At 40.2% G+C, this 19,183-nt stretch overlaps 1 protein-coding gene across 1 annotated transcript; it reads left to right on the forward strand.

Moving 5' to 3' along the window:
* Positions 1–831: 831 nt before the first annotated feature.
* Positions 832–18,614, forward strand: TMEM170B (transmembrane protein 170B; the record flags this gene model as incomplete). Its single annotated transcript, XM_080340262.1, has 3 exons — positions 832–928; positions 13,800–13,970; positions 18,484–18,614. 3 exons carry the CDS (start codon positions 832–834, stop codon positions 18,612–18,614), a joined length of 399 nt encoding a protein of 132 aa, XP_080196388.1.
* Positions 18,615–19,183: the final 569 nt, after the last annotated feature.

Here is a 19,183-nt window from a genome sequence, read left to right on the forward strand (position 1 = left end):
CTGCTTCTGCTCCTGGTCCTAACGCCAGGCGCAGGTCAGACCCGCCCGGCAGGTGAACAAGCCCCAGGCGGCCCCGCAGCCTCCGCGTAACGGCGGGAACAGCGCGAGCCGCTAGTGGGGGGCGGTGTCGCGGGCACGTGGGGTGAGCCCGTCCCTATGGCGAGGGCCAATCAGGGAGAGGTGCGCAGCTCGTGCGCTGCTCAACGGTCACTGGGGTCTCCAGGGAGTAGCGCTGCGCCCACGCCCTCCAGCTCCTCGCTCTGCGCCTGCGCGGGGCCGCCCGCCCGTCCCTCCTCTCCCACTCACGCCCCTGCAGCCGCCGCCAGCGTCCCGGGGCTTCTTCCCCGCCCTCCCGCGGGCGGTGCCGTTGCTGCATGGAGTTGCCCGCCTGAGAGAGGGAGGGTGGGAGTCCCGCGGCCGCCCCGCCCCCGCCCCAGGTGATGCCGGTGACCGGAGTGACGATGCCGCTGGCGAGGCGGCGACCGTTACTGATGGAGGAGGAGGAGGCGGCGAGGGGCTCCGCGCGGGCCCGGCTGTCGGCCCCCTCTACCGGCTCGCACCTCGGGGCCGCCCTGCCCTGCCCCTGAGCCTCGGGAGAGCGCCAGCGGCCGGCCCGATCGCCCGGCTCTACCCCAGCCGCCATCTCCCCCTCTGTCCTCGATGTCTTCCCCGCGGCGCGGAGGCCCCTTCGCCGCCTCCACGCCGTCTCGCTCCTCGCAGCCCTCCCGCCCCGCGGTCCGGCGGCGAGAGGTGTCCGGCCTCCCAGTCCTCAGGTTGTCGCTGCCGCCCGTCCCGCCCGGCTGAGGAGCGGCCGCTGGACCACCCGCCACGATGAAGGTGGAAGCGGGAGACAACTCCATGATCAACCTCTCAGTGCAGCAGGTGCTGAGCCTGTGGGCTCACGGCACCGTCCTCCGCAACCTCACCGGTAACTGGGCGGCGGCGGGGCGTGGGTGTGCAGGGAGGAGGGTGGGTGGCTCTGGCACAGAGCGGGCTGCGGGGCGTGGAGGGCGGAGAGTTGTGTGGGTTTGCGTGTGCACACGTGTGTGTTGGTGGGCAAATAGCGCCGTCACCGTGGGAAGACGCTCCGTGACGGGAGAGAGAGCCCCGTGGTACACAATGGAGGGCGTGGGTGTACGCTGGGGGTGGTCTCCCCGTGTGTTACACGTAGGGAGGGCTGATGTTTGTGTTTCTGAGTTTGTGTGCATACGTATGTATGCATACTTTTCCTCCGAGTACACACATAGTGTCTGTGTATGCTCGGAGGGTTTGGGTGTGGAGTTGGTATGTCGAGGGACATGAGAGGGATCTGTGTGTTATGTGTTACACGGAGTCGTGTGTGTACCTGTATAGCTGCATGAGTAAAGGAGCTGAGGGTGTGGATGTGCTCACTCACTTTTGTATGGATGTATATAATAAAAGGCTAATGCTATAGGGTGTGTGTATATGAGCGAATTTATGCGTACCTATGGGTGAGTAGAGGGTTGTAGAAAGTGTATGTGAATGTATAAATAGTTACGGAAGGCTGGAGTATGCTTAAGGAAGCGGCTATCTGTCTATGTATGCTCGCTGGTATTTGACAAGAGAGCTATAAAAAAAACCCAGAGCAATTAATGTGAGAAGTAGGGAACCCCCCCACACACACACACCCCTGAGTATACCCCTGGAGAGTGAGAGCTGCGGGAGCTAATGGGGTGGCAGATGTTTCCAGACAAATAGACCTAATCTTAATCATCAGGGATTTTTAAAGACTGAGCTGTTCTGAAAAAGTTATTTGAACCAAAGTAGAGTAAGGTCTTCATCCTGTGTTAGGTGAGGGGAGCTTTAGCAAGAACTGCCTTTTTACTGCTCAGTCTCATGCTGAAAAATGGGTATGGACTGCTGTGAGACCCAGGCTACATAGTGGAGAGGTTAATATTCTCATTTCCTATTCTGTCCAGGTGTAAAGCAAAGTGTAAGCTAACTAAGCAGGGGTGTAGTGTCAACAGCAGAGATGTTACTGAGTAAATTATTTTGATGTTGTATAGGAGTATAATAGATGATGACAGATTTGTGGAAAAGGTTGAGTAAAGGGGATATGTTTCGAGTATTTTGAAAATATTATAATATTTTTGAAAGAGTATTATGCAATCTTCCCCCCCATATTAACGATTGATTGGTGTGTGGGATTTTTTGTTTGTTTGTTTAAATTATTTAAGGTGGAAGAAGTGTAATGAAAACAGAAATGCAACTGAAGATGTAGCAAACAGAAAGTGATAATCTTAGGCTTTATTATCTTTCTTGTTCTTTTAACTTGCAGGGCACTTTTAAATGTAATAATACAGTTATAAAGATTATTTTTTCTTTGATCTATTAACTTTTTAAGATGTGTCTGATTATTAGATTCTCCAGGTATTAGTATGGCAACACACTAATACAGGTCATTTTGTGAATAGTTATTTTGGCATACTTATTATAAAAATACATCTTGTACTATCGAAGGAAGAGGTCAACAATGGATTTAACTTTTCTTTGTGGCAGACATCCTCTATGAAGTTTTTCTTATTAGAGCATTATGCAACATAGGCGTTTCTATGAAATTCAGTACTGAGTGTTAAGTAAGCAAAACAGTTTCTCAGTGCTTTTGCAATATTATGAGGGGTTGCACAAGGTACTTTTAATGTGAGAAGGGTGTTCTTTTTAATTTATAGAATATGAAACTATCTGTTGTATTATTGTTGGAAACGATGTTAGTGTCAGTTGTAGTTGAGCTACAGTTTCTGAATTGGTGCTTAAATGTAGGTTGACCTTATGGCTATAACCTGTTGTGCTGAATGTTCTTATGGACTGTCAACAGTTAATAAGTTTCACTGGCTTTAAAATCTTCTGTATAAGGTACACTGTTATTGATTATATTTTAGGAGATTGTTTTTGTTTAATAATTTATATTAATGAATAGCTGTTATTAAACTTACATAAGCCCTTCCTAAAATGTTTACCCAATGTAGAATTTTATTCATAGAATCGTTTCAGTTGGAAGAGACCCTCAGGATCATCAAGTCCAACCTTAACCTAACTCTAGCACTAAACCATGTCCTTAAGAACCTCATCTAAACGCCTTTTAAATATGTCCAGGGATGGTAACTCTACCACTTCCCTGGGCAGCCTGTTCCAACACCTGACGACCCTTTCCCTGATGAATTTTTTCCTAATATCCAATCTAAACCTCCCCTGGTGCAACTTGAGGCTATTTCTCCTTGTTCTATCACTTGCTACTTGGGAGAAGAGACCAATGCCCTCCATGCTACAACCTCCTTTCAGGTAGCTGTAGACAGTGATCAGGTCTTCTCTCAGCCTCCTTTTCTCTAGGCTGAACAGCCCCAGTTCCTTCAGCTGCTCCTCATCAGACTTGTGCTCCAGGTCCTTCACCAGCTTCATTGCCCTCCTCTGCATTCTCTCTAGGGCTTCAATGTCTTTCTTATAAGAGGGGCCAGAAACTGAACACAGTATTCAAGGTGGGGCCCCAACAATGCCAAGTACAGGAGGGCAATCACTTCTCTAGTCCTGCTGGCCACACTATTCCTGGTACAAGCCAGGATGCTGTTGACCTTTTTGGCCATCTGGGCACACTGCTGGCTCATATTCAGTGGGTTGTCAATCAACACCCCCAGATCCCTCTCTGCCAGGCAGCTTTCCAGCTACTCTTCCCAAAGCCTGCAGCACTGCCTGGGATTGTTATGATCCAAGTGCAGGCCCCAGCACTTGGCCTTGTTAAACCTCATACAGTTAGCCTCAGCCCAATGATCCAGCTGGTCCAGGTCACTCTGTATGGCCTTGCTACCATCCAGCAGATCAACATTCCCACCCAGCTTGGTGTCACCTGCAAATTTACTAAGGGTGCACTCAATCCCCACATCCAGATTATGGATAAAGAGGTTAAATAGAACTGGCCCCAATGCTGAGCCCTGAGGAACACCACTCACAACTGGCCACCAACTGGATTTGGCTCCATTCACCACAACTCTTTGGGCCTGGCCATCTAGCCAGTTCTTTATCCATCACAGAGTACACCCATCCAGACCATGAGCTGCTAGCTTCTCCAGGAGAATGCCTTGAAGTACAGTGTCAAAGGCTTTACCAAAGTCTAAGTATACAACATCTGGAGCCTTTCCCTCATCATCTAGGTGGGTCACCTTGTCATAGGAGATCAGGTTGGTCAAACAGGACCTGCCTCTCATTAAACTCATGTTGACTGGGCCTCATCACTTGTTTTTCTTGCATGTGCCATGTGATGTTACCCAGGATCATCTGCTCCATGACCTTCCCCAGCACTGAAGTTAGACTGATGGGTCTGTAGTTCCCCAGATCCTCCTTCTGGCCCTTCATGTGAATGGGCCAACTTCCAGTCAACTGGGACATCCCCAGTTAGCCAGGATTGCTGACAGATAATGGAAAGTGGCTTGGTGATCACCTTTGCCAGCCCCCTTAGCACCTCTGAGTGGATCCCATCTGGTCCCGTAGACTTGTGGGTGTCCAAGTGGTGTAGCAGGTCACTAACCATTTCCCTTTGGATTATTTGGGCTTCATTCTGTTTCCCATGCCTGTCTTCTGGCTGAGGGGACTGGGTACCTGGAACACAACTGTTCTATTAAAGACTGAGGCAAAGGTGGCATTTAATACCTCAGCCTTTCCCTCATGTTCTGTCACTATGTTTCTCCCCCTGTTTTCTGTCCAAAAGCAGAAGTTTTTCTTTTCCATGCAAAGAAAATAGGTGTGTGAATGAGTTTGTCCTGTTTGATTACTTAATTCATTCTCTTTTGCATCTTTCTAAACTATTGTACAAGAAGAAACTTCTTCGGAGTACTAGGAGAAGGAATTCATAAATATACAGTGTTCCATGAATATTCTTGAATACTGCTTTGTGTTTATTTTTGGACTTAAAGTAGTGATCTGGACTTGGCTTTTAAGTGGCACAAGTAAAAACTTATCTTCCTTACATAAACAATGTTGATTATGTTTGCATGATGTAAAATTTTATCAACAAACTCACGTCTTTCTTAAAAATATGTTTGTTTTCCAAAATTTTCAACAGGGACCTGATGTAAACTTCAGCCTAAACCAGGAAGTACTTCAAACCTTAATCTCTTTTTTTTTTTTTTGGTCTGTTTTTCCTTAATGATAAGTTGGACCATTATTTTTATACTATAAATCTGATTCAGCTCTAATATAAAAAAAGGAAATAACATATTTCATATATGGCCCAAGATACCTAGGAGACCACAGAAAATTTAATTCCTACCACATACACCCTGTGACAACTAAAGTTGCAAGCACTCTACTTTGTAGCTGAACCTTGAGCCTTCAACATTATATACGTTCATAGAATGTCCTGAGTTGGAAGGGACCCACAAGTATCATCAAGTCCAACTCCTGTCCCTGCACAGGACAACCCCACAGTTCACACCATGTGTCTGAGGGCATTGTCCAGTCTCTTCTTGCACACTGTCAGGCTTGGGGCCATGACACCTCCCTGGGGAGCCTGTTCCAGTGTTCCACCACCCTCTGGGGGAAGAATCTTTTCCTAATGTCCAACTTAAACCTCCCCAGTGCATCTTCCCACCATTCTCTCAGGTTCTGTCACTGGTCACTAGAGAGAAGAGATCGATGCCTGTCCCTCCTCCTCCCCTTGTGAGGAAGCTGTAGATTGCAATGAGGTCTTCCTTCAGTCTCCTCTTTTCCAGGCCGAACAAACCCAGTGACTTCAGCCACTCCTTGTACACCTTCCCCACTAAAACCTTCACCAACTTCTGGACATTCTCCAGTAGCTTTATATCGTTTTTACCCTGTGATGGTGCCCAGAGCTGCACACAGTGCTCCAGGTGAGGCCACACCAGTGCAGAACAGAGCAAGACAATCACCTCCCTCGCCTGGCTGGCAATGCTGTGCTTGATGCACCCAGGACATGGTTGCCCTCTTGGCTGCCAGGGCACACTGTTGGCTCATGTTCAACTTGCTGTCAACCAGAACTCCCAGATCCTTATTTGCAGAGCTGCTTTCCAGCATCTCGTCCCCCAGTCTGCATGTACAGCCAGGGTTGCCGTGTCCCAGGTGCAAAATCCAGCACTTGTCCTTGTTAAACTTCATGCATTTGGCAATTGCCTGATTCTCCAATTTGTGCAGATCCCTCTGCAGGGCCTCTCTGTCCTCAAGAGTGTCAACAGCTCCCCCCAATTTAGTGTCATCAGCGAGCTTACTTAGTGTTCCCTCAAGTCCTGTGTCCAAGTATTTTATGAAGACATTGAAGAGCACTGGCCCTCAGATGGATCACTGTGGAACCCTACAGGTGACTGGTCCCCAGCCTGATGTAACCCTATTTAGTACAAACGTTTGAGCCTGGCCCATCAGCCAATTGCTCACCCGCTGTACTGTGTGTTTACCCAGCTGTATGCTAGACATCTGATCCAGGAGGATGCTGTGAGAGACAGTATCAAAGGCTTTACTGAAATCCAAAAAGATCCCATTGACAGGCTTCCCTTGGTCAACTGGATGGGTAACCTTGTAATAGAAAGAAATTAAGTTGGTCAGGCAAGACTTCCCCCTCATGAACCTGTGGTGGCTGGGACCAATGACTGCAGTGTCATTCATGTGTTTTTCAATAATTCTCAGAATAATCTTCTCCATAATTTTGCCGGGCGCAGAAGTCGCTGACTAGCCTGCCCCTACTTGCTTCATATCTCCCTGCCTTCACTTGAGAGGAAGAGTTATTGTAAATGGTGGAGCTAAGGGCCTAGTAACCATGGGGGAGGTGGCTTTTACTCCACCTGTTTTATATTCTCCAGCAAATCTCAAGAACAGGCCCTAATATGGGCTGGTTGTGTTTTAGAGTGAGAGTTTACTAGAACAAGTCAGATAATAGCTGAATCTGTGGAAAAAACTGAAACACTCAACCCCCCCAAAAAAACAAACCAACCCAAACCATCTTGGTTTGAGTGCCCATTAAAATAAATATTTATGAGTAAAGGCTACCTCCACAACAAATAATTTTACAATATTTCTACTCTTCTTGTAACCAGTGTTACAATGTTTACATCTAGTTATTGCATGTTTCAAATATTTGAGGTTCTGGTCCAAGTTATTGCACATTCCACAGGTGTAAGCCTCTGGTCTCAGTGAGTTTTAGATTTGCCACTGAGGTGGGGGAAGAATGTTGTCTTCTGTGTGCCAGTGTGCCACTGTGTGCAGAGGAATGTTTGTGGGGTTTTTTTGTTTTTGTTTTGTGGGGTTTTTTTTTTTGTTTTGTGGGGTATGTTGTGCTGGTTTTGTTTGTGTTTGTGTTTTTGTTGTTGTTGGTGGTTTTGGTGTTTGTGGTGATTTTTTGTTTGTTGTTTATTTGTGGTTTTGTGTGTTTTTTTCTTTGTGTGTGGTGTTTTTGTTCTTTTCTTTGTTTGTTTTGTTTTAATAAAGTTTGTTGTACTGTAGGGCTTCTAAAGTCAGAGTCATCTTCCTCTGCCTCCCCATGCTCCAGTGTCCTAAAGTGCTGAGCTCAAGGGTCCACAACTGTTTTTATACACTTTTAAATAGAAGTCTATAATTTGCTGGCCAGTAATAACTCCTTAATTTGTTGAAAGTGGGCTTTTATAAGAGATTATGGAAGTGGCATAGAAGATGCTTCTTGTCATTTGTTTTTTCCGAAGATTCATCCTGTAATAGTATGTCACCAGTTTGTCTGGATTATGTCTTTGTCCCATATCCTGTAACTTGAGAGAAGTAGTTTGTATTTGATGTTTAAATGTTCTTCAGCAAGTGCTTGTATTCTACTTAATGCAGCAAAAACATTAGCATCTCCAAGTAACAATTTGACTCTATAGTCCTGTTAACTTTGAAGGTGTCAGTTAATACAAGAGTTATGGAAAGGATATAGTGATGAAGAAAATACAGTAACATGCCAAGAGCTGAGTTATGTTTGAAGGTTTTCTTTATCTGAGTAGGTTTTCTTTATCTGGGCTTTCTTTATCTGAGTGCCTCAAGTTTGTAAATCTACAAGAATGAAACATTATACAGTTTCATAATTCAAGTTTTAACGTGTGCTACTTTGTTGACTTAAATTTGTATCTCTGTATTCACAGCACAGATAGTTATTGCTTGATTTTTAACTCTGTAGCTAATAGGCTGGGTACATAGATTGGGATCTTGAGAGAGATACTTTCTGTTGGAGCAATCAGTCTTGCTTTGTGAAATGTTATAGGCAATCGTTATTCCTCTACCAATACAAGATAAATACTAGTGGGAAAGAAAACTGCTCAAGGTGAAGGACTAAGGAAGTACTCCATGTATACTAAACCTGAGTGCTGTAGGACAGCATGTGTGTTTATATATAGATAATATTTGAAAATGTTAGCATTTACATGCCTTGTGTGTTGACTTTCCATGTTTATATGTCCAAGATAAAGCTGTCAATGGAATGCAACTTCAAGTTTTGATAAACTGGAAATTATATGAATGTTATTCTAAACTGTAGAAAACTTTAAAACCTCTTTTCCTAATTTTAGTCTAACCTTTAAGGTTGTGTATGCCTACACCAATACATGTAGAATGTATGTGTATGTAGTGCAAAAGAATAATATATGTATGATGTGTATCAATGATATGTAGAGTTACCTAAATTAACAAAGAAATATTCTAAAGCGAGAATGATAGGGCATGAATTATAAGTTATTTGAGCCTTTAGCTTGTCTGGTAGAAAAAATCTCCACCCATGTAAAACCAGTGGAAATGAACCTAAACTGAAGACAAGATTTAAGATAGTGGTTAAATGCAAAGAATTTTAAATAAACCTGAAAGTTCTCAGTTGTTCTTATTAGAAAAGCTGTAGCTTCTATGCAACAGATTAGATTTCACTGTACTTGTTAAACTAGTAAGTGGATTTTTCCTAGTTCCCCGTCAGTGCATTCCCTGGGCAACTGTGGAGTTTTGATACGAAGAAGTTGTTTTTGGCTACTTGAAGTAATTTGGATACACTGAAAGTCAACTCTGAAACTTTCTTAGGGTCAAGCAAAGGAAGCTGGAGGTTTTTTTCCAGAGGTTTACTTTATCCATGTCTCTTAAGGTTGCCCTATGAGGACATGACTAAAGAAACTGAGGCCGTTAGTATTTGTAGCTCTTTGTCACATAAAGCTAAATCACTGTTACAATACCAGCAAAGTGCTGAGGCTTATCATCAAAAGAACAAGCTAATTGGTATAGCTGCACAAAGACTGACATTTTTTGACAGCTTGCTTTTTTATCAATGTAGCAATGATGACCATGTAGGTAAGTTTATACCTCTCAAAATATGAATCAGTGTATAGGACATAAATATTTGTACCAGCATGTTCTTAAGACACTTCAGTCTTACTTCCTGCTTATAGATATTGCAAATCTTTGAACTACGTGGTTATTTTTGATTCTTTGATTTACTGATCTTTCAGGTTTTTAAACAGCTATTTTAACATGACAAAGATGACTGTGAAAAATGCTTCACAAATTGTGATTATAAATGGTTCAAATTTTTCATGTTGTGTTTTCTGGAAAATATGTTACTGTGTTTCATTGAGTCCCTCACTGGAAAAAACAGCTTTGCAAGATAAAGGTGTGATACAGCTGCATTTGTGTGAAACAAGGACTATTTCTGCATGTTCTCTGATTTTGAACACATTCAGTTTGTGTGTTGCTTTTAAGGAGTAGGAAGAGAAAGTATGTACCGAAGAACTCAAGTTTATATTCCTTTATCCAACAGGGCATTTGGGACTGGTTCTATTATCATGTGTCCTGCCCTAAAAACAAAGTGAGGGGTGATGCTAATTTTCCTTGAGCCTTATTTGGAATGTAAATAAGACCTCAGATAGTTGCTCACTATGCAGCTATTTTATTGTGTAAGGGTTTGTATTTTTTGTTTCTTAGTTACAGGGGAGTAGTTTGTTTGTTTGTTTGTTTGTTTGTTTTTCCTGAAAATATAGTAATCCTAATAAGTCTTCCTAAGACCAGAAATCAATTCCCTTTTCTACCTGGTCAGGATTGACAATGACCACAAACACACTTTTTCTAAAAGGGAATGCAGAGCCTAGTAAACCCTGTGGAAATTACAGGGAATGACAGTGTCAGTGTCAGATTCCAACAGAATTTCTTGGTCCAGTTTCAAGCTTTTCAGCTGTAATGGCATTTTAAGAGTGAATGGAAGTGCAGCTTTCAGTAACCTGGGACTGTCCCTCCGATACATTTGCAGAGAGACAATATCAAGAGCTTTGCTTCTTCTCCCCAGATCATATCTACGTATTGCCCATTCGTTCCAAAACACCTAGTGCTGAACAGGCTGTCAAAATTACAGGTCCCTTCCCTCTTGAAATAACTGAGTCTTCTGTCCTTAGACTTCATGTTAAATGGGGGCAAGTTTGCATCATTCTGATGCAGGTTTATTAAATCACTTGATTTAATTCAGTATCCACAGGAGCACACCTTCCAAGAGTTTGCTTTTAAGACTCTGGAAGAGATGATGGGTTAATGCTAATCAACAGACCATTGACATAGCTATGGAGTGCTTGGCAGTCTTGAAAGCCTGCAGTTCTCATGTAACCTCATGTGAGAACCAAGCATTTTCTTCAACTGTGGATGTGAAATGCATATTCTCAGAGTCTGTCACTGGGATGTTATGTTACCTTTACTCTAGTAATACTGCAAGAAGTCCTACTTTTTTTTGGTAGTTTATGTTTCATCCCTTGCATTCATCTTAGTCAAGAGAAATGGAAGCTTGGGTCAAGAACGTTGTCAGAACTCTCTCATGGATCCAGTCTTCTCTTTTACTGAGTATTTGGCATATCAGTATAATCTGAGTGGTATGAAAATTGTGTGACAGACTTAATTTCAGGGAAGGTTGCTGTGTCCAGAAAATAAGTAGCTTATCCTCTACAGTATTTACTAGCAAACAAGTCAAATAATCCTCTTTTATGTAAGAACAAGTTATCTTTTGAAATGGTGCATTCAGCATCACATTCACCTGCTTGCAGTTTAGCTTTGTGTTTCTCTGAATAATCTGGAAGATGGGCTCAACCATGTTACTCTAGAGAACTAAAATGGAAGATCTAAGATATGTACATAATGTCTTCCAGCATTGAAGGTCTTCAGAGACCAACATGTGCAAGCAATGAAGTGCTTGCTCTTGCTTACTAGATACATTCTTAATTCTATTATAAGAGTAATTTTCTCTAACTTTTGTTGTTCATGATTATTTGTATGGTTAAGTGGAACACAGACCTTGTGTTTTTTTCACTGCTAGTGTTGACAAAGAAGTTTAGTCTTGAGGACCTGCTCAGTCTATTGCTGAACTGTAGTCTATTCAGCCCATACCTCTAAAATTTGCTGATGGTCTGCTTGGTGCTCAAGGAAATGATCCTTCATGGGTCAGGACATTAGTTTTTTATAATTTGGTAGAATAGTGTTTTGAGCTTTTAGGAATCAGGTTTTGTGAGTTTTTCAGTGAAAGGTTTTTGTGGGTAGCTCTTCCGATATACACCTGAAGTATGAAAATATTCCTTCCTGGCAGGGTTTTCCTGCCTCAGCTTGTATGTGATTTACATTTGCAGAAAAGTAAACGTTTTTCCCATCTCCTAGGGCTTATTTCCCTATGGTCAAACTGTAGGCCTAGCAGGGCTGCCAGGTTCTATATTGATAGATCCTCTGGTTAATCTCCTTGCTTATTTGCTTCCACTAGAAAATAAAACAACAACACACGCACACACACACACACACACACACACACAAAACACAACAAAAACCAAAACCAACAAACAAAACTCAACACAAAAACAAAACAAAACACCACCAACAACAGCAAAACAAAACCAGCAATGGTAACGCCCAAACTGTGCTAGTATCAGCCAAGGCCTGTTAGGACTGCAGGAGAGGTTCCCCTTCCAAATGATCCATGGCAGATTAGATGAGCAATCAGTCAATCTTGATGTTAGTGAGGGGGTTTGTCAGGTATTTGCAGAGTGACTATTTGACACTCTTGCCACTGTTCTGTCATAGTAGCTTCTGAGAATGATGAGACATTTAGTAGAATAGTACTGTGGTCGTTATTTTTTGGCAAAGGTTTTTGAGACCAACTTGGGGCCAGGAGTGAAGGGATGAAAGATGCTTGGAGCCACCCCCTCTCTCTCTCTCTCTCTATATATATATATATATATGCATATATCCAAGCACTGGGAAAGATAACTTTCATCTTGAACTACAGCTGTTAGTATTAACTGAATGTAGATTTACCACCGACCTTCCTTGCTGATCTCTTAAGAGACCCTTTTGGTTACCATAATTTAGAGAAGTTGTCTTATGACACAGTCTTGCCTTTTATAGCTGTATTAGAGGGGAAGTGTTGTATCTACTCTCAAAGTATTGCTAAATAAAACAGTATTTGTGCTATGGGTATACATACAAAATTGACATTGGACTCAAAGGACTGTGGTTATAATCTTGCAGCCATTCTTTCACAGTGTGTTTTGTTTTAGCTGCTAAGTATTTTTATCTTAGTTAATTGGGTCATATTTCTGCTCAAATGACTAAATGACTGTGTGTTAAGCTGCAATAATATAGGCTCACCTCATAAACAATAAGTATCTTGCTGTTCTGAGGATGTGGTGGGATTTTTTGTATTTTTGGTGGGTTTTATGTTTATTTTGGGGCTTGTTTTGATTTGCTTGTTTGGATTTTGTTGTTGTTGTTGTGTTTGTTTGTGGTTTGTTTTTTGTTTGTTATGGTTTGGGGTTTTTTTGTGTTGTTTTTTTTTTTTTTTGAGGGGAGCTGCAGCAAAAACTCTGAATTAATTACAGATTTACAGGATTATGTCAGTCAAGATAATGTGCCCCAATTCACTGGATTCCGTGATGATATACCCACTGCAGTTGACTTTATATATTTTTGCCTTTATTGCATTTCCTTACCCTTTGAGTTATAGTGAATGTTTTTAGAAATTTACTACCAAGCCAGAAAGGTTCTTTGGTTTTTATGTAGCTTCATTGATGGTTTCTGCTCTTTTCTTTCTAATGATTGTGGCTGGCATTCTTCAAATAAATTTTTGTATTCCACACATTCTCATGATCTCTTGTCTTTGTTTGGTGATCTAAATAATCATGACTATCTGTTACTATGAAGTTCTAAGCAATTAGAAGCAAGGAGTTAGAGGTATTAAAATTTTGTGTTAAAATTGTAGTGTTTTTATTTTTGCCTTTCAAGCTAATTCGATAGAACACTCTATTACAGCTCCTGGACAGACAAACTGGAGTCATTAATCTCAGTTTTCCTGTTTGATATTACCTGGTGCTGTCTCTTCCTGTAAAACAACACCATCACCCACAAAACAAACAAACAAAAAAAACCCACCAAACACCCCATCAAACAACTCTTGACTTCTTTTTGAATTCAGTCTTTGTTTTGGAGAATATTTCATTCTGTAGGAGTAGTTACAATACATAGTAAGAAACTGCAATTAATGTTGTTTAAAGAAAACATTAAAAGAATTGTGGACTTCTTGTAACAATATATATGAATTGAGAATTGTGGCAGAATCCTTTTTATAATTTTTTGATCATAATGGAGTTATTCCTTTATGATAGAGTGCTAAAAGTGGAAATGTGTCTTTAGCACATGCTGATGTTGTCACATTGATTCCTTTTAAGATGGAAATCAATATTGCTTTTCTCTTACTTCTGATTGCATGCAATGTTTTAAAGTTTCTTACTTATAAAGTTATTGTCTTTCAAATATTAACCTTTTATTTGACTGCTTTCTTTCAGAGATGTGGTACTGGGTTTTCCTCTGGGCTCTCTTCTCCTCTCTCTTTGTCCATGGTGCTGTGGGAGTATTAATGTTTGTGATGCTGCAGAGGCATAGGCAGGGGAGACTGATATCTGTCATTGTGGTCAGCATTGGATTTCTTTGTTCTATAACTGGAGCAATGATAACCAGTAAGTCTGTCTCTCTTTTTTTTTTTTTTTTTTTCTCCTTTTAAATTTTATTTTACATGTAATTTCTAAAGAAAAACAAAAATTAAAACCCCAACAAACAAAAAAACCATGCAATCCTTTTTCTTAGTGATCTTTTAATTGTTTATTAAGGATTTTGCCTTAGTTTTGTAGCTAGCCTAATGATAATGACAGCTGAGTTGCTCTTCTGTTGTGTAAAGATAAAACTATTATAAATTGTCAGAGGAGTGCAGAAATCATCCTGCTCTTTCATTTTGGAAACATTGAATACCAAGTTATTCAAAAGGTGTATGCTCAACGAGTAATATCTTTTGGGGATCAGGAGGATCAGGAGTCCTGTTCTACCACACTTGTTGCAATTTTTTTATGGTCAAAGGTTTCCTATAAAGATTGCCTCTTATTTACCCTTAAACCCATGAGTTTCTCTTGGAAACAAGGTCCTGATTCTATTGGTTGCAAGGCTGAATTGCTCCTCATTTCCTTGGGCTTGCTGGGGATTTTTAAATTGCACCTGGATAGGATGTTGCTCTATTAAAAGAAATAAAGGTTCAATGTAGGTTGTGATTTACAGCTAAGAAAATTTGGACGAGTTACATGTGGCTGATGGATTTGAAAGAACCTTCCAGTCTTGACTTGGCCATAATGTTACTTTCTAGTTCATTTGGGGTAGGGAGGAAGTGCATTAGCCTTCCCCGCTCCCCACTGAAAAAAGTTGTGCTGTTGTAGATAAAATGCCCTTTGTCAAGGGCATCTATTACAGAGTTTCTTATGGTGTTAGTATAATGCCTGCTGCTCGAGAGTCATTTTAGACTTTTTTCATTTCTTGACATTGTATCCACAGATAAGATGCTAACCATTTTTCTGTTAAAACAGCATACTAAAGGGTTCACAGTATAAAACTTATACTTGTCAATAAAACATTGCAGAAAGCAGGAGTACTTTATGTAGTGAAGTACGGAGGTATTAAACCTGACAAAATATGGCACACAAGTGATGTTGCCAAGAATATTTTGAGGAAATGCTTCTTAGCTGTTTCCATCTAGAATTATTGGTATCAGATACTGTTTTCCCATGTTTCATAAGAAATTTTGTAATCTGTGACAATATTGAAATATATACTGTGAGATCAGTAGGACACTTTATTCAGTCTTTGGCTTTATCATATCCAGCTACATTTCTCAAACTTATAAATAAACTCTAGTAGCATTCCCAAGCAAATAGGAGGGTGGGGAGTTTTCTGTTTATGAAGCATGGGGGAAATAAATAAGTGGTGAATTTTATTTTCGCTGGAAAGAAGCTTGTGCTTTGTTTGAAACAATGCTCAACATTAAAATCAACTGATTGAATGTGGCTTAGGTTAACCTGAGCAGTAGATCTCTTCTGCCCAGAGATCTTCAGTGGTGTTGACAAGATAGTCTAACTTGGAAGGCCTTTGAGGGTAAGGAACTGTAAATCTAGCAACCTCAAACTGTAGACAAGCCTTGTTGCCTTTCTTATTTTTCTGTGTGCTGCCCAGATTATCAGAATAGTGGTATCACTTCAGCTTTGGACACAATCATGAATGATTTGTGAACAGATTATTTCTTATTGCTACTGGAAGTCCTTCTTGCCTGTTGGTTTTCAAGGTTAAATAAGCATATTTAATGGAAAGTTTTGTTAAGACTTTCCTCAAAGGTTGTTTTAATTACTGTATGTTTCTCAGCCTAGAATTTCCATCATTTATGGCAGTATGGTTCTGTATAACTCTACTTTTTTTTTTTTTTCCTCCCCTACGGTGAGGCATATATGGAATCAGTCGAATGCCTTTACATTACATGTAATGCTGATTTTTTCGTCTTATGCTTAAAGTGGCAGTGACCCATTTACAAGGTCAATCATACATGAGCATTTCTGAAGAACAGAAGATAGGAAATATGAAATATGATGCTGAAATATCCAAGTAGAGACTTCTTCAGTGTTCTGTGGTGGGGAAGGTTCAGGTTCAGTGTTTCTGAAATGAAAATAACTTGCATCTTTTATCTATGAACAAAAAGAGGAGCAACACAGTTGAATCTTTGCCATACAATTTTACAGGTCAAAACATTTAGTAAGTGGTACTGTTTTTGTGTAAATTCACTTGAGAATTTATCCAGGCTTAAACCGTAGACTTGTTATGCTGTTCCCAAAGGTATTGCATGGAGCGTTGCAACTTGGTTAGCCAAATACATTTACTTTCAGGTATTTTTGTTTCTGGACGGAACTGGGTTGTTTCATACTGAAAGAAATCCTGTGGGGAGCTTCTGAAGACAAATTATGGTGATAAAATATTAAAGAGAGGATTTTTAGTAGCTGTTGTGCTGCAAACCAAGATGCAAATTGAAGTATTTACTTGTTTGGATATGCCTGGTCCAGTATATAAGAAATTGAAATAGCAAACTGACTTCAATTTCCATTTTCTATTTCTAGCCCTTTGCATTGTTTGTGTAGGTGACTGAATGCAAGTCCAGTTTTACTCTGGTAGATTTTTCAAACTTTCTGGCCTCCTTGGTTCTTTTTACCAGCATATAGCAAAGCAGGAAACCCCCCACACACGAAAGAGAGATATATGTCAGGCAGTTTGAGGCAAGGATTTTAGCTGTATTTCATCCAGAAGAGTCTGTTGTTCCTACTTTCCCCAAACACACTCCTTTTTGGTGACATATTCTCCTTTCCATCATTGGCAGCCTATTGTAATATACTTTGGCTCTATACCAGTTGTGCTGGGTTATGCATTACATGTTCTACTGCACATTTATTTGACAAATATAAATACATAATGATTAAACTACCAAATTTTTATGTTATTTATTATTGATATGTTCCGGAATATCAGTGTTTTCTCAAGAAGCAGAACACTTCTGTTATTAACTAATATCGTCAAATTCTGGTATCCCAATTTGGTTGATTTGAATCCACTTAGAGAGTTCAATTACCAAAATAATTTTAATGTGAATACTGGGCTCAGTCTAAAGGATCTCTTCCAGTGTTTGACAGCAGATAGTCAAGGAACAAATGGAAAAGCTTACACAAAGCTGAGTGAAATACCATAAGGCTACCCCTCTGGTGAGATATTTCTGACAAAATGTACTTTACAGTAGACAGCAAAACTTACCTAACACTCTGATTAATAGTTTTTATAAATACTGTTATGGCCACAATTATTAGTGAATTCTACTAGTCCTAAAATTTTTGTAAAAATGAGGTGTTACTTTTAAGATCATCAGATATAGACTGTACTTGCAGAAAATCTGTTGGGACTTAATGTATTTCTGTGTCACTAATGGGTTTTTGATCACTTCAGCAGACTATTCCTGTTACTGACTGCAAAAACAACAAAAATTTTTTCACTTGATGTTCTTTAGGCAAGGAAAGCAAGCACTGTATAGAAAATACTAGTTCAGAAAGTATTAAATATTAATAAAAGCTTCATTCTAGATGAAGCTTTCAGGGTTGAATCAAGTAAAAGTGTTGCCTTATGGACACAGCTGTATACAAGCCTGTATTTCTTTTTTGAATGAACTTTTTAGTATCCTTAAAATGCTCAGAAGTTGTCTCTGCAGAAAATGTTATTCATTGTTATCATGTTGGGGTTTTTTTTATGAATCTTTTTCTCGGATATGTGCTCTAAGACATCACAGCTGTCCATTTGCTCTGTGACTTTTGTTCTTCAAACACATGATAAATTCAGCATGTGAGATAGTAGAGGGGAGTTAGTAGTACCTGTTTTTATGGTGTAGTATGTTGTTTCTGGTTTATCCTGGCCATTTGATGTTATACTTTAAATGGGAATTGGCACACAACTGTACAAGAAAAACAGTCTCTTAATTTTGCATGCATTATAGCTCAAAATCTATTTCTATTGGTTAGAAACTTCCCCTCATACACATTAATGGATAACAATGCAGTACTTTGTTCTTTTTCATGTTTTACTTGATTTGCTAAACAATTGTTAACAGTTTAGTAGTTGGAATCTAAACTCAACTGATATGGTGTGCCCAGGTTATTCAACTGAAATTTTAAATGAAGCTGATAGATGTGTGTTTACCTTACCATTGTTTTTGTATACACTAGCGGTTTTACTGCTTTTATCTTTTCTCTGTCTATACAAGCACTATTAAACCACACTCCGAACTCAGTCAATTTTTAGAGAATATTTTTGCTACCTTTTTAAATGAGCAGAAAGCAAAATGTCAAAAAGATTTGAGGAGATCTACAGAGAAACAGCAAGATTCAATTTTCTTAAATCAAACTGATGTTGGAAAACTTAACCTGGTTCAGTTGGGAAAATCATTCCAGAGGGATCATAAAAACTGGAAAATACAAGGAAGACTAATAATTCTATAATGCCATGAAGTAATACAGTGTTTGGTGATGTTCTATAAATGGCTTATGCAAAGACACAATAAATAATTTATCATATATTTCAAGCTTGGCTTTATTTCTGTCATTTGATAATTATTTTTCTTGTAATTCTTAGGTGCTGCAGTAGCTGGAATTTACAGAGTAGCAGGAAAGAATATGGCTCCCTTAGAAGCTCTTGTCTTTGGTGTTGGACAGACAGTACTGACATTAATTATCTCATTTTCAAGAATTCTTGCAACACTTTGAGACTTATTTGAAAGGAGAAAAAAATCACCTAGTTTAAAGAAATCTTGAACTTGAAGACATGCTTTCTGAAAGTGGATTCATCAGCTTATGGACTTGTATTCTGGCACAAGAGAGGAAGTTATGTGGAACATGCACTACAAATCTAAAGTTTCAGTCAAATGAACAGACTGTCCTCTAGTGTCTGAACTGTTGTACTTCTGCACTGCGCCTTATGTGCCTCAATCCCAGGCAAGGTGCAATTCATGTGTGTGAAGTTGAGATAAAGCACCTTGAATAGCTGCCAGTCAGGTTAATGCTTGGTGATGGGATCATTGTTCTTCACAGTGTTGTAATAAAATAAAGGGATGCTCCTGGAAATTGCTGTATGTGCCAAACTTGGAGTTCAATTCTTAACTGTTGCTTGGCTAAACTTTGAAATTGTAGATGTAGAAGAATGCTGTGATCATACCCTCAACTTAAATTCATGTAAAACAGCAGGATGACTGACTTTTGTATTAGCAGAATCTCTTTGAATGCTGCATATTCTTGTTCACCATTCAAAACAACTGTTAGGTGTGTTTCAAAGTGTA

Source organism: Nesoenas mayeri (genome assembly GCF_963082525.1).
Source record: "Nesoenas mayeri genome assembly, chromosome: 2".
Lineage (NCBI taxonomy): Eukaryota > Metazoa > Chordata > Aves > Columbiformes > Columbidae > Nesoenas > Nesoenas mayeri.